Source organism: Pangasianodon hypophthalmus, chromosome 18 (assembly GCF_027358585.1).
Source record: "Pangasianodon hypophthalmus isolate fPanHyp1 chromosome 18, fPanHyp1.pri, whole genome shotgun sequence".
Taxonomy (NCBI): domain Eukaryota; kingdom Metazoa; phylum Chordata; class Actinopteri; order Siluriformes; family Pangasiidae; genus Pangasianodon; species Pangasianodon hypophthalmus.
In genome coordinates this window covers 5,723,185-5,737,888 of record NC_069727.1, presented here as the reverse complement: position 1 = coordinate 5,737,888, position 14,704 = coordinate 5,723,185, and the positions used below count along the sequence as shown (strand labels likewise).

Here is a 14,704-nt window from a genome sequence, read left to right as displayed (position 1 = left end):
TCTTTTTTTGAGGTTTATGGTAAGATGGAAGAAACGTTGACTAAACTTACAACCACACACACATGGAAATGCACAGCGGAGGTGTTGAAGGTAACTGGGCACTGGCTGCTTTACCACTGTCTTACTCTATTTATAAATATGTGTTCAAATATTAGCACTGAGGTGGGGAACTTAGAGCCACGGCTTTGGTCACCACTCCTTTGGTTTACACTTTTTTTTTTGATATATTTTAAGCCCTTTTCCACCTGACACTGAGCTACAGTAACAAATCTGTGGCACCACATTCTGTTGTTTTTCATATGGGTCAAGCTAGAAATAGAGGACATTATTAATTAGTCAAATACAATCATTATGAGTCATACTTAAGATCAGACAATTGCCAAAAAAACCCCACTAGCTAGCTAGTCCAAATATCAGGTATCGTTTATCTGCTTGTTTTATGAGGCAACATAATTTCTTAACAAAAGTTAACGTTTCAGATTCGTTTTCATTTATTTATTTATTTACCCACAGTAATGTTTTTTTTCGTCACTTGTATATAAATCTTGATTTTACATTTCTCACATGTAGTCCACATAAAATCTGTTGTCTTCAACTATCTGTCAACTATTCACTATATATGCTCACTACATAGGGATTAGCAGAATGGTTTTATAGAACTGCAGGCGCTACATGCCTGATGGAGCACACTATTTTAAATTCAGCCACAGAAAAAGAGCAGCTTGCTGTATTTTAATGTTGTCTGAAAAAATGTGCACTGATGCCTCTCTCTGCTTTTGCTAAGATGAAAGGAATGGCACCCTTGACTTTCAGGTTCAGTGGCACACCACTGTTACAACAAACCTGCCGTACATTTTGCTCAGTAGGAACCTTAAGAGGGAGACAAGCCAGGGACAGCATCACACACATTTTTACATATGTACTATATGCCTGATTTTTTATTTAGTGTCAAAGAAAATTTTACAATTTAGGTGATTACATAATGGGTAGTAGGTTGGTTGATGGCCCTCCCATCACTAGTCCCCACCCCACAACCTCGTGAGAACACATTCTACTTTTACAGGGAGCGTAACTTGGTTGAGTATGGATTGGGCATAGTGGATAGTGGATTAGAAACTGTACCATGCCATAACGTTTTGCACTCTGGTGGAAAAGTGTGTGTAAATAGAGAAGTTTGTGTGTGTGTGTATGTGTATCTAACTTCGTTCTTTACTAGAGTTGAGGCAGCTGGTTTGTGTCTTAAACCCTGGATGATGAGGCATGTGTATTAGAGGATGAGTGTATCTGAGTGTGTGTGTGAGACAGACAGAGCGTCTTCTAAAGTCACATTGTCTCTGTAAACATCCAAACCTCTATCCACACACACACACACACACACACACACCTTCATTTATCCACTTATGTTGACATCACAAAGGTTCAGTGGTCTAGTTGTGGAAAGTGCAGAGGAAGTCCATATGAATGTCCAATTTGTGGTTTGTGTGTGTATTTGCGTATGTGTGTGAGAGCTTAATATAGCCAGAGAGAGAGAGAGAGAGAGAGAGAGAGAGAGAGAGAGAGAGAGAGTTTGTGTTTAAAGAAGAGCTTGGGGAGGGTTATTGGAAAGGACGTTTCTCAGCTGAAGGACATCAATGGTGGCTGGTGAAAATAGAGTCTCATTGAAATGCATGGCTTAGTACCTATAGCATTGTGTGTGGAGAGAGAGTCTGACAGATTTCAATTAAAATGGCATTTACAAAAGGATGGATGGGAAAAGGGGGCTCTTTTGTATGTGTGTGTGTGTGTGTGTGTGTGTAATACATTCAAGCACCATGTTCAGTTGTTACATAAAGACAGAGTAGTTTGAAGATTTTTTTAATGTGAGATACTACAGGCACTAGAACATACAGCCCATACCTTATCAGAAATCATTCCTGTGTAAACCAAAAAGATCTTGCCACAATACCATAACTTGAACATCGGTACCAACAGTACCATAATGCCTAGTCTCTCAGGCTAAACTTCTAGCATGCTGTAGAGAGTCTGGTATGTTTGATCAATAAATGTTGTTAAGATCCGCCTACTTTCACAGAAAAAGGCCATTTGACTGACAAAGCAAAGAACCAATCATAACTTGTCAGCAAACAGACAAGATTAACTCTTTAAAAACTAAACAAAACTCTTTAAGAACTTTTAAAAAGGGATTCCTTTAACTTTTGTCAATCCAGTTTCAATATTCTGATCTGGAAAGCTCTTTGAGTCACCATGTTCAAATGTTTATTTTACTGATGGAAACCATTGTATACACGGAAGTGCTTTGAGCCGATCAGATTCTTCAGCTGGCAAGATTCTGAAGTGTGTGGCCAGAAAAGTGTACAAAAATATCAGATGCACTGTAGCTCTTAGGTGGAGCATCTGAGGCTGAGACTACACAATGCCTCAAACCAGAATTATAAAATACAAACAAGCAAACAAATAAAAATACTTGTCATCTGTGTACCATTTTATATTTCTGGTTTTGTATGTAGTTTTGTATGAGCATTAGCTCACATATGTTAGTGAGTAAAACTCTTCACCTGTGTGTTTTAGATCTCCTGAAAATACAGCTTTTTGCCATTTTTTCTCCAATGAGTTGGCATTAATTCATAATGTGCAAGGGCCACATGGAAATTCTAACTTATCTATGTGCATAATACACTGTCAGTGTAGTGTTGGCTGTTTAAATAAAGACTTGAAAGTATTCAAAGTTAAAGAATTGTTTGCCACATTGTAGTGTTGTAACACTACATTTTCTATTATTCTGTTTTTTATTTAATTAGATCTCCTTTGATGCCACACATATTTAATTCATCCGTTTAATCCTTTAAACTTGCTGTGCTGAAGACTCCAGTGGCACGAGCCTCTTTGATGAGTACGCGGTTAAAGCTGATGTGAGTATGGCTGTAACAGTTGTATAAATTGTTATACACGAGGCTTTGAAAAGTGCTTTCCGTTTCATATTGCACTCGGGCTTTTTGAAAGGGTTCTTTTAAGTGGCGAGTTTATGGGTAACCACACACACACACACACACACACACACACACACGTGCGCGCACACACACAAACACACACACGTTCAGACTCATCACTCTATAGCACTGGTTTATACTTCTGTATTGAAGCAATGCTTCTGTATCTTCTGTGCCATTTCTGTATGTTTATGGGTGGTTGTAGCTCTCAGAGACTTGTGTATGCACCAAAATCCTAACAGTCTTTATTTGGTGCTGTGCATCAGGTGGATCCTGATTGGTTGTGCAGGGAAGTATTGAGTCTTGAAGTCAAAGTGCTAGCAAATGTATGTTTCAAGGCTACAAGGTTTATATTAATGCAGTCGTTCTAATATGTATTGTAACAGTTAATTCACAGGGACTTGAGTGGTGGTCACTTTATATAAACAAAATAAATATGTGTATAATTGTTGTTATGCTTAAGTTTGCTGTAAGAAGGAGTCTCCAGTGTCAGTACTTTGTAACAGTCAGAGGTAAAGCTGGTACTTTAATGTTTTCCAATACAGAACAGTAGGTTTCTCGGTAACATGACAAGTTGCATTTTTTATCAGAAAAAAGAGAGGCTGTTGAGGAAACAACTGTTACTAGCTGCTGTAAGTAAGATGTTCAACAAAATGAAATGTAACAGTAATCAGATAAAAAGTATGACATACTTTATGTTGTAATCCTTGGCTAATTGCTGTGGTATAAGAGAAATGAAACAGTTTCGGATGTGCTGTTATTGGAAAATAATCAACTTTGGTGTGGTAACAGTAACTCTGCTTTGCACTGGGCTGCATCGTACCATCTCATCGTTGATCATTTACCTATAACAGCGCACTCTGTAGAGTTTTATTCCTTACTTATTGTTCTTACTAATACAAGTAAGGAGGAAATATCCAGGAAAAACAATGAAACAGTAAACTATTTGGCATTTCAGTATGTCGTGTGTTTATAGCAAACTTGATCATAATTAGGCAAGTAGAAGGAGACAATAAAATGTTAATTAGTGAGATGGTTACCAAAATAACTGTAAACGAGCTCTAGTGGGCGCTGTAGATTCTGGAAGGCGGGGCTTCATGTACATTAACATGGATGGGAGGAGGGATCAGGGAGCAAACAAGTAATTGCAATGATTTTGTAATTTACCTTATAATTGCTAGAGCTCAGATTTTACCCACTGCACCTTTAATTTGGAAGAAAGCAAAATTAGATCTTGTTTTTCATTGTACAACAGAATAGAGTCCTATCTCTTGTTCAGAGAAAATATGAAGAGACAGATAAAATGACTTAGATAAAATGGCTGTCTTTCCCTCTCTTGTGCTTCTTATCGAGGCCCCCACCTTCGTCCTGTCAGCACCCCTGAACTCTCTAACATCTGCAGTCAAAACACACGCCAAGCTTCACCTCACACACATATTAACTTTCTTCTCTCCCTCTGCTTCTTATTCTATTTTTCTTTCTCTCTCCTTCTCTCAAAGTTTTCTTCATTTAAACTCCATTGGGAATAGGGCTTGTGTTAATATAAGACAGAATTGTCGAACTTTCCTAGTCAATCCGTCTTTTGTCTTTTGCTCTGTGGACAGACGGAGCGCCCCCTCTGTGTTTGGTGATTCAGCAGAGCGGAGCGCCATTCGCTCTCAGTTTATTTGACTTCTCTGCAGTTTAAGCCGAGGGCCCACATGACATTTTAGCCTCGCGCTCACTCCTTCAAATAAATTATCCGAGCGAAACAGCGTGCTCCGTTTGGACTCGTGCTACGCAATCAGGCGCCAACTCGGGTCACCTGGCGAAAGTTCGATTAAATCTTGATCTGTGCTGTAAATCACATAGGATCTGTGGTAGTGAGGCCATCTGGCCTGTATAAATAAAGTGATTATGAAATGATCTGGCGAGGAATGAGGAGTCTCTGCAGTGCACGTCCTGTTCTGTCACTCTTCTTGTACAGGAATGTGTACAGTAGTTTAACATTGCACTTCACATACACACACACACACTAATGGGAATGAAGCAAGGCGGGTCCCTTTGTCTTGCTTTATGGCCCTCTAAAGGATGCAAGCATGATCATTAGGCACATCAAGGCACCCTCACTGCTGCCCATATGAAAAGACACAACCCCCTCCAAGCATCCCAAGAGCTTCTGAAGAGCCTGAGCTCTGAGAACAGTGATGCAGTGACGCAGGGCGCTGCACTGTTTCCACAGTGATTTGCTTTTATGTGCACTTTCTTGGCTCATTGTCTGTCCATCACAAGAACTTTAGGACACCCATTAAAGACTGACAAGTACCTCTCTCTGTCTGCCTATACCCCTTTTACCTCCCCTGTGTAATTCTTTCATGTGGCCATTTTCCTTGTTTAAGGAAAGCAGTGAATGAATTCTGGAAAGAAATGGGCTTTGACACTATGTTGTTGAGGTACACCTGCATGCCAGCTTGGGTCTTTAGCCTTAGTCTGATTGGCATGTCTTTCTCTAAAGATTTAAGAAGGTGAGATGTCATTGTTTCATTGTTAGAATGAGCTTCCTCCACCACTCTGAACAGTCTTGTGACTGTACACCTTATAAAGATAACTAAATACCTTCCTCTACAAACAATATCTAGGATAGCTCCTCCTTTGCACTTAGTTTGTATTGTCTTCTTAGTTCACTGAACTTACTTTGTTGAGATATAAGTGTTTTGCTGAAGGACCCAATGTCAGGTTGGCATTGCTGGGATTTGAACTCATAACCTTTTGATCAGTAGCTCAAAGCCTCAAGCACTGAGCACCCACTTATTCACTTATTCACTTATTAAAACTCTCCTGATTTGTCTCTAGCCTTTCTGGCTATAGATCCTCAGAGATTCTGTAGGTGCTTATTTATATTGCTGCTCCTTCAGCATGTTTGCCGAACTAAAACTATTATATTAACCCAGTAAGGGAGTTTCATATTCTTAACCTAAAAATATACATTTTAATACATCAAGATGCATTTTTAACTTTTGGTTGGAGTACATCAGTTTTTTTTTTTACTCTGATTTAAGAATGAAGGAAAACCTTCATATATGACAATATAATAGTGCTAAATTATATCACAATGTAATTATATTACAATTATAATAAAATTATATTAAAAAAATTCTGAAATATTGTGATTATAAATTGTAAATAAATGTTATAGCATTTGAAAGATGCTGACTGATGTCATATCACCCACCCCTGGTGTACAGTGTGCTTAGGAGGATGTTAAATTGCACTATTCAGTGTTAATCCCCCTTTTTGTCTTTAACACACACATTTAGAAAGCTCACTCCAGTGTCCTTGTGGAGTTTCTGAGCATGTTCTTCACATGTCTATGTGAGTTTACTCTGGAATTCTCTGGTTTCCTACTAAAACATGCTGATAGTTGGACTGGCTATGCTGAACTGGGCCTAGGTGTGAATGAATGTGTGAATGTGTGTGTGCATGGTGCACTGCGATGAACTGGCATCTCATTCAGGGTGTATTCCTGCCTCATATCCAATGTTCCTGGGATAGACTCTGGATCCACCACAACCCTGACCAGGATAAAGCGCTTACTGAAGATGAATGAATGAATGAATGAATGAATGTTAATCTATCTTCATGTAGCTTGTAGTGTAGTGTAGCGGAAGAGAGCTTTATTATAGCCAAGCAACATTTTCTGTAGCTTGATCAATTTTGGAAGTATCTTAACTAACACTGACTATAATTCAAGAATAAGATTGTATGTTTTTGTTCTTTTATACACATATACACACATTAAAACCAACTATTTCATGAAGTCAAGCAATGGACTATAAGTCAATCTTTTTTTTTTTGTCTTGTAGTTTTGAAGCTGTGACTTCAAAACTAATAATAAAATAGATGGATTTTTTTTTTCTGCAGCTAGTACTGTAGATACAATTACTGTATGTGATTTCTCTGCTTATTTCTTGTGAATAGTTAGAAGTGATTATGGCCAAAAAGCTGCTATTCTTAGAAGGTAAGTAAAGAAAGAAATACAACGTGACTTCTTGAGAAGAAGGGAAAGGAGGGAAGGATGTGGTGACTGTGCTATTCAGAGAGAGGTTTTTATGCTGGAATCCATGGGTCAGTGTTAATGTCAGTGGGATTCTGGTTGTACAAAGGGTCCTGTGGCAGAAGCATTAAGCTAATTTATACCTCTCACATAACACGTCCATCTCCAGGAGCCTGGCTGAGGATTGTTTGTAGTGGAGAGCGCACACGTCTTTCAGCTGTAAATTAATCCCCCTCTCACATTCTCTCTCTCCTTTTTTCCTGCAGATGGGATGAACTGCATGAACAAGGACCATGGCTGTGCTCACATCTGTAGGGAGACTCCTAAAGGTGGTGTGTCATGCGAGTGCAGGCCAGGGTTCGAACTGGCCGAGAACCAGCAGGACTGCAGATGTATGTACCGTGCCGTTTCAGCACCTCAGCAAAACACAGCTAACAACATGGCTGAAAATGTTGCTTTCAGTTATTATTCTCCAGGGCACAGGCTGCTGTTGATCAAAGAGCTGCTGTTCGTATGACAGCACAGCTGTAGGTCAGGACGATAAGCTAGGAACAGTAACTTCCAGTCTTAAGCATGTGGTGGTGAGATTAAGCATTTTTATAGATGTTCAGTCCTGACCTCAAATACTAATAATAAATGATAATAATAATAATAATAATAATAATAATAATAATAATAATGATGATAAAAATAATAATAAATAGACACTTGAATTAACACATTTGAAGGAGGAATCTGTATATGTTATATAGTTGATTAAATCAACAGCATATAACATACATTATGAACAGTATATAATATTAATAGATAAAAAAGTTTTTTTTCAAATCTTGAAACTCCCAGGAGCTGTGAGTTCGAGGTTTGCATTCCTTACTTTGTTAACGACACCCATTAGATTAGTTTCACTGTAGGCACTGAATAATATGATTTAAGATGAATAAATTAATAATAAGCTGAGAGTTTAAGGAATTAAACCTATTTTAGAACTGTTAATACTGTAGAAATGTGACAACCTCTCTTACACCCCAGCGCTTCTGAATTTTCTCTTCTGATTGGTCTGAAGGTGTGGATTAATTGTCTATAATTGTTAATATGGTGAGGTTTCCTGTAAGGAGACATTTATGTGGAAGGAGTCTCCAGTGTCAGTGCTTGGTAACAGTCAGAGGTAAAGCTGTAACTTTAAGTTTTCCGCTACAGGAAAGTCAGAGAAAGTTGCCTTTGTGAGGTCTCGGTTTTCTTGTCAGATTTCTTCCCAGAGAGAGAAAAAAGAGAGGATGGTGAAGAGGCTGTCTATTGCTGCTATAACATGAATGTTATCAACTAACACCTTTAAATGTAAATATAAATGGGTAAAAAAAAAAGTAGTGTTGTTCATTAATAAATTAATAAATTAAAATTAAATTAATTAAAATAATTTAAAAAAATTGTATTCATTGCCAAATTATTGTGCTATAAGAGGAATAAAACACTTTGGGATATGCCATTATTTTTAAATAATCAACATCAGCTTGAAGAAATCTCGGGTTATTAGGTATGTATTTATGACATGTAAAGCTGGACCTGCTGACAGATCCTGAGATTTAAGGGCTTAATATGTAGAATGTCCTTACACAGCTCTGATATTTTTGAATTATACATAGACCAACAGGTTGCAGGAAAAGAGAAAACTTGCAACACTAGTGTATTTTGTAAGAATGAGTGGGAGTGATTTGGGATTAAATGGAAAATGACATTGTATGTGCTACGTGCTCACTTTTCAGTCTGAAAGTGCATACTGGCCAAATTGTAGAGATATTATAGCTTGTTTACCTGGGTCAAATTTTATTTCAAGCCCATTTCTACTGCATCCAGAGCATTAATAGAAAAGTCCAGGGCAAAAAAGTGCTGCATTAATTTCTGTGTAAAATGTAAGAAGTAAAATCCAAACCTAAACTCCCTCATTTATTACGTTGTATTTTTAAAATCTCTCCTAATAAAATGCCTGGGACTGCTGGAGAGCAGGAGTAAAACATTTGTTTATTTGTTAAGTACTCCAAATCTATCATAGTTTATCAGTATATTTGTTCTACATTCTACAGTCCAGTACATAAAAATCACAAGAAAATGTGAAAAGGATCAGAAGAATATGCGGTCATGAAGCAGTGTGTCTCTCATGACCACGTGAACTCCCACATGGACCGATCCACTAGACAGCAGTCTGGGGGAGAGCGAGAGTGAGAGTCGGCTTTTTATTAGTTACACTTTGTCTGGCAACACATCCTGGTCCAGACAAGTTTCAAGAGTGAAATATTGTGAAATGTTTTAATATCCATGATTAAAGAGGAGCTGGGGTATATTTTGATTGTGCGTGTGTGTGAGAGTGTGTGAGTGAAAGTATTTGTCCTGAACATTTTAGGCAAGTACTTCATGTTCACACTTCAAATTCACATATGTTCATTTCTGTACAGTTCATTCGACATATAAAACAAATGAACGTTTGAATAGTGACGGCAGTTTTATGAGCATTTATGTGATTGATGGAAAAGCCTTTTAGACGAGTACATGAGAATTCCCACAAGGAGCATTAATCACACAGGATGTGCTATTCTCAGACATCTTGGACAGAAATCAACCCAGGACTCAAGCATGATGTAGCATTTTGTAATACTTTTAAAATATACGATTTCATTCATGCGGATTGCATAGAGCTTAGTGGTAAAATCTGGAGACTGAACGGGTTGTCTTGTTGCGTGATACACCCACATTTCTTTTTTACATCTTGGAATTCTCATGGAGATAAAAATATAGGTACATGTATCCCATACAGAAACAATAGAGGGGGTGCAAACATTTGCACTCAATTGCATATAAATAGGATTCACTCACTCTGTTTACATAAAGTAGTAATTAATCAGGACATATCTCTGAGAGAGTGTATGAAAGATGTGATGGAGTGTGTGTGCATATGTGCCAGTGCTTTAAGCCTCTCTCACAGTCATTGTGCATTGCCAGTGACGTGTAACTACGGAAATGGCGGCTGCCAACACACTTGTGAAGACACTGACACAGGACCGGTGTGCGGCTGCCACCAGAAATACGCCCTGCACTCTGACAGCAAGACCTGCATCGGTGAGTCTCACACACACACACACACACACACACACTCTTCTGAGAGTAAGTCTACAGCACTAGTCAACAGCACTAGTTTTTAAATTACCTTTGAACTCAAAAACGTGGTGTTTAAATGGCTGAATCTTCCTGGATGGCTAATTCTGATTATATAGATTGGTGTTTGGGTTAAATTTGTTAAAACTGAACATCTTCTATTAGTACGTCTGTAAAAAAAAAAAAAAAAGAAAAATATGATGATATCACAAGCTCCCTGAGGAAAGTTTTAGGTGCAAGATCTGTGTAATAAAATAAACTCTCTCTAGTTAGCTAACTAGTGATGGACAAAAAAGGTTTAATATTTCCACAGGTTTGGATATCGTTAAATAAATCTTTTAAGTAAATCAGATATCGAACTCCTACTGAAATCTTGCAAAATGAGAGCTAGTTTAACACTTTACTAAATCAAGACTCAGATATTAAAATTTCACTTGTGTCTACATGTGAAGTTAGCTAACCATTAACAAGGTGGCTCAGTGAACAGATAAAATGGAGAGAATGTGATATAAATCGAGACTCATATTAAAATCCCACTTATGCCTACTTGTGACAAATGTATGCTAGATAACTAGAGGCTAACTAATTATACAGTATAAAAGCTAAGTTTATGGCCAGCTAACTTAGCTAATGTTATTGATGAACAAATAAATTGATGAGAATATGATGATGACAGATGTTTGCTCTGTAAGTAGAAGTTAGCTAGTTGGTTAGTTAATTATATACAGCATAACAAGTAAATTAATGACTAGCTAACTTAGCTAAGATTAGTGATGAGCGAATACACTTCTGTTAAAGATACTTAGATACTAAAAGATACTTACGACTTGTGAAAAATGTGTGCTATGTAACAAAGTTAGCTGGTTGATTAGCTAATTATATACAATAATTGTAGCTCAGTTAAAGCTAAGTAACTTAGCTAATGTTAGTGATGGATAAATAATTTGATGAGAATATGATGATGTAAATCAAGCATCAGATACTATAACACTACTTGTGTCTACCTGTGAAACATGTTTGCTAGGTAACTAGCCTTTAACTAGTTGATTAGCTAATTATATGCATAATATATAAACAGCTCAGTTAATGGCTAGCTAACTTAGCTAATGTTAGCAGTTAAAAAAAGAAATTGAATATGTTGTGAGAATATGCTTTTGAAATCCAGCTTGTGTCTACCTGTGACAAAGCTGAAGCTAGTTTACTTAGCTAATTTGTCCTTAACTAGCTAGTTATTTGGGATGGCCATGTCCAAGTTGCATAAGATTGTATGTTCATACATCCTGCTATTTTTTAATGACAGTAAAGGTGTGAAGTTTTAGGCCATTTTTGTCATTTGTTTAGCACTAAACATTAAACAATTTATTATTCTGCAAGTTATTTTTAATGGATTAAAAATATTGTTCAGGGAAAAAAAATGTTCAGGGAAATTTTAAAATGTTGTTGTGAATGAGAGGAGTGGTATACCAAGGGCAAAACAGCCTCATTGAGCATTGAGACACTAGCAAACAGATGCTAATGTACTAATTTAATAGCGTTTAGCTAATTTAATTATTCATGTTCTTATTTTCTTTATGTTATGCTTTCTCTCTCACACACTAATATATGTATACAGTAATTTTACACACACTGCCACATTCTTAAAAGAAAAGTTCGGAGTATTAATTGCTGTAGCCTTTGCTCTGGACTTAAGAGGAGAGATAGAGAGAGAGAGAGAGAGAGAGAGAGAGAGAGAGAAATGTGGAAAGAAAGATGGAGTCTGGACAAAGGACAAGAGCTGGTTTGGGGAAGATGTGCTAGGTGAAGGAAACTTCATCATCACTGAAAGTGCAAAACACATTTATCATCCTCATAATGGTGGGAAATGCAGCCAGCCGTCCAGTGGAGTTCTGCCATATCCACCGAAATGGGAAAACTTTATACACCATGTGGGTATAACCATGTTCACCCGTGATGCCTCTAAAAACAGGAGGAAAACTATTTTTTATGCATCTGTCCTTTTTTGGAATTTTGCAAAACTAATGGACTGTTGCAGGTAAGTCGATTTTTCACCCTTATTTTTCTTAGCTTGTGTCTCAATGCCTTGTTCCATGTTTGGTTTGGAGTCTTTTTCATATTAAAGTCTCCTCTTCCAGGACATTCTGCACAGAATATATACTTTCTTGGTGTAGCATTAGTTGCTCTTGCGTCCCTCCTGTTTCCTTATTGAACTTCCAGAGATTGCTAAATGTGAGGCCAGATACAGTTTTGTGTGAGTGTAGAATGTTCCAGAGAGATGGCATGGCTGAGTGAAATAAGCATGTAAACAGCAGTTTTGGAGCTAAAATGGCTAACTGTTGTGGTATAACATGCTAGAGTAGTCTGAGCAGATTAACACAGCGCCTCAGGGTGTTTTTGGACACTTTGGCATCTCAACCTCACAGGAAGGGCCTCATTCAGCCATGGCATGGTACATATTCCAGACAAATCCACAGTCAGACTAAATTATTATGTGCTGAGTGCCAGCGCTTTAAAGAGGTCCATCTGATGTCACATTTGCTACACTGGAAAATAAAATTGCAATTCTTTTTGTGAGGTTTTATGATTTCTTACTTCTCACTGTTGATGTTTTGTTATATGACTGAACTGTTCCCTGATTCTGCCGATTACCCAACACTGGACTGATGCCTCCGTGTGGCCGTGCAGAGCCTGGCGGAGACCATCCACCTGTCCCCTGTCCTGATGCCTGCTGTACTACTCATCGCAGTCTTCTCTTTCAGCATCTGTGAAGAGCGACGCAAACGGCCGCAGAGACCAGAAGAGGAGTGTAGAGACTGATCCCTCCCATCTCTATCTCTATCTTTCTATCTATATTCCTCTCTCACTGTTTCACCAGACCCTCGCTGTGGTCTGTGTGAGTAGCTGTGCTGTGTGGGTCGAATCCTTCCCCTGTCTGTAGCATTGCTTCTTTAGAGTCTCCCTTCCGCTAGTAGTGTTTCCTCACAGGCTCCTTTGCTCCTCCCGTTCCTCCTGCCCTCTCTGGTGAAAGTTCCTGATTGCCTGTCTTGTCTGCAATTTTAAAAAGGTATTAGAGAGAATTATTGCTGAAAGGCAAATAAAGTCTTGAGAGACATTTGAGAACAGATACCTCAATTGCAGCCTGCATCAAGGTCAGAAAAGTAGCCAATCAACAAACTAGCTCCACCCCTTGCCCGCCCTTTCTTAAAGCACCTAGCCAATGGCCTGTCCTGATCCTCGATCTTTCCATCAAGCATGCCATACTGTAGCCTCCAACGAAAGAATATTAACGTGACTAAATGACATAAAAATGCTCCACTGCACCTCAAACTCATCTTCATTTCCTGTTTCCTTGTCATGCCAATTGCACGTCCTCTGTCCTCTGCCCTCTCTACTGCCTCATACTGTCTGCTTTCTCCGTCCCTCCCTGCTGTTCTTCCTAATAACTCATTCGCCTGCATGAATATGTGTGCAAATATCTTTTCTCTACTTTTTTCCTTTTTATTTGGTTATGTCCTCCCTTATGTATTGGTACCAACATTATTAGTAACCCCTGATCTCACTATAGTAGAGCCGCTGTTATGTTATAGCAGTAGTTTATTAATTAATTATTTTATTCTCTGTTTTTAGTTTCTGTTATGTAGTGCTTGCTCCCAATCCCTAATTTTCGGTCGTCCCTTATTATGGGCTGATCGTAGATGAGTCTCAATCTTTAAAATCCCTTATATTCCCCTTTTCTTTCCTGTGAGTCTGTCAGCAAAGATATAAAAAAAAATACATACTGGAGGCTGAACAGAATTTCAGATCCCACAGCATTAAGGCAGACCTTTGTTTTGTTGATTGGCCCATTTTATGAGGCTAAATATGGCCCAGTCGTGTGCTGGTCCCTCTGCATGCTCATTAACCATCTATACAGTAGCCCCACCCACTTTGCTCAGAGAACCTAGTTTTCATGCGTTGACTTGATTGTCAAAGCCAGTTGTGATGTGTTCCATAGACAAACAGGCAACCAGCGCTGCCCCCAGACTTCATCCACCTCCTCTCCACCTCTCCTATCCGCATGTCCCTCCACGCTTCCTCCCACCGCAGGTTCCTCTCATGCTCTCCAACCATGAGACGGCACTTCTCTCCGTTCCTCTCCATGTCATCTCTCCCTCATCTTCACCGTACTACACTCTTCATGTAGTGTCACACTGTCCTATTTGTTATCCTGTCATCATGCTGATTGTATCATTCCATCTCTTTCATTTTTCTCTACTTCTCCTCTCTGTCACTGCGGTAATTGAGTGGCCGTTTGATATGGAAGACTGCAACGGCAGCATCAAATTGTCAATGTCAATGAGAACACACCTTCCTTTTTTTATTCCCCAAATTTCCCCAATTTTATTTATCTCTCATGTGTGTCCCTCCTTCTCATTTTTCATGACAACTTCCAAAGGCTGATCTCTTTTTATTTCGGGAGAGTTTGACTTGATCTTCTTTATTTATATATTCATTAATTTCATTAACACTCTAACAGGGTTTATTGGCGCTTTTATTTTATTTC

The 14,704-nt window shown here is 38.4% G+C and overlaps 1 protein-coding gene across 2 annotated transcripts in view; it reads left to right on the top strand.

Moving 5' to 3' along the window:
- The window catches only part of scube1 (signal peptide, CUB domain, EGF-like 1), an 86,238-nt gene that overhangs the window by 36,054 nt on the left and 35,480 nt on the right, over positions 1-14,704 (top strand). For both annotated transcript variants that reach the window (XM_026923005.3, XM_026923004.3), the window contains exons 5-6: positions 7,287-7,412; positions 10,012-10,128. In XM_026923005.3, coding sequence (XP_026778806.1) covers positions 7,287-7,412; positions 10,012-10,128 — 243 coding nt within the window. The remainder of the gene's footprint in view (positions 1-7,286; positions 7,413-10,011; positions 10,129-14,704) is intronic.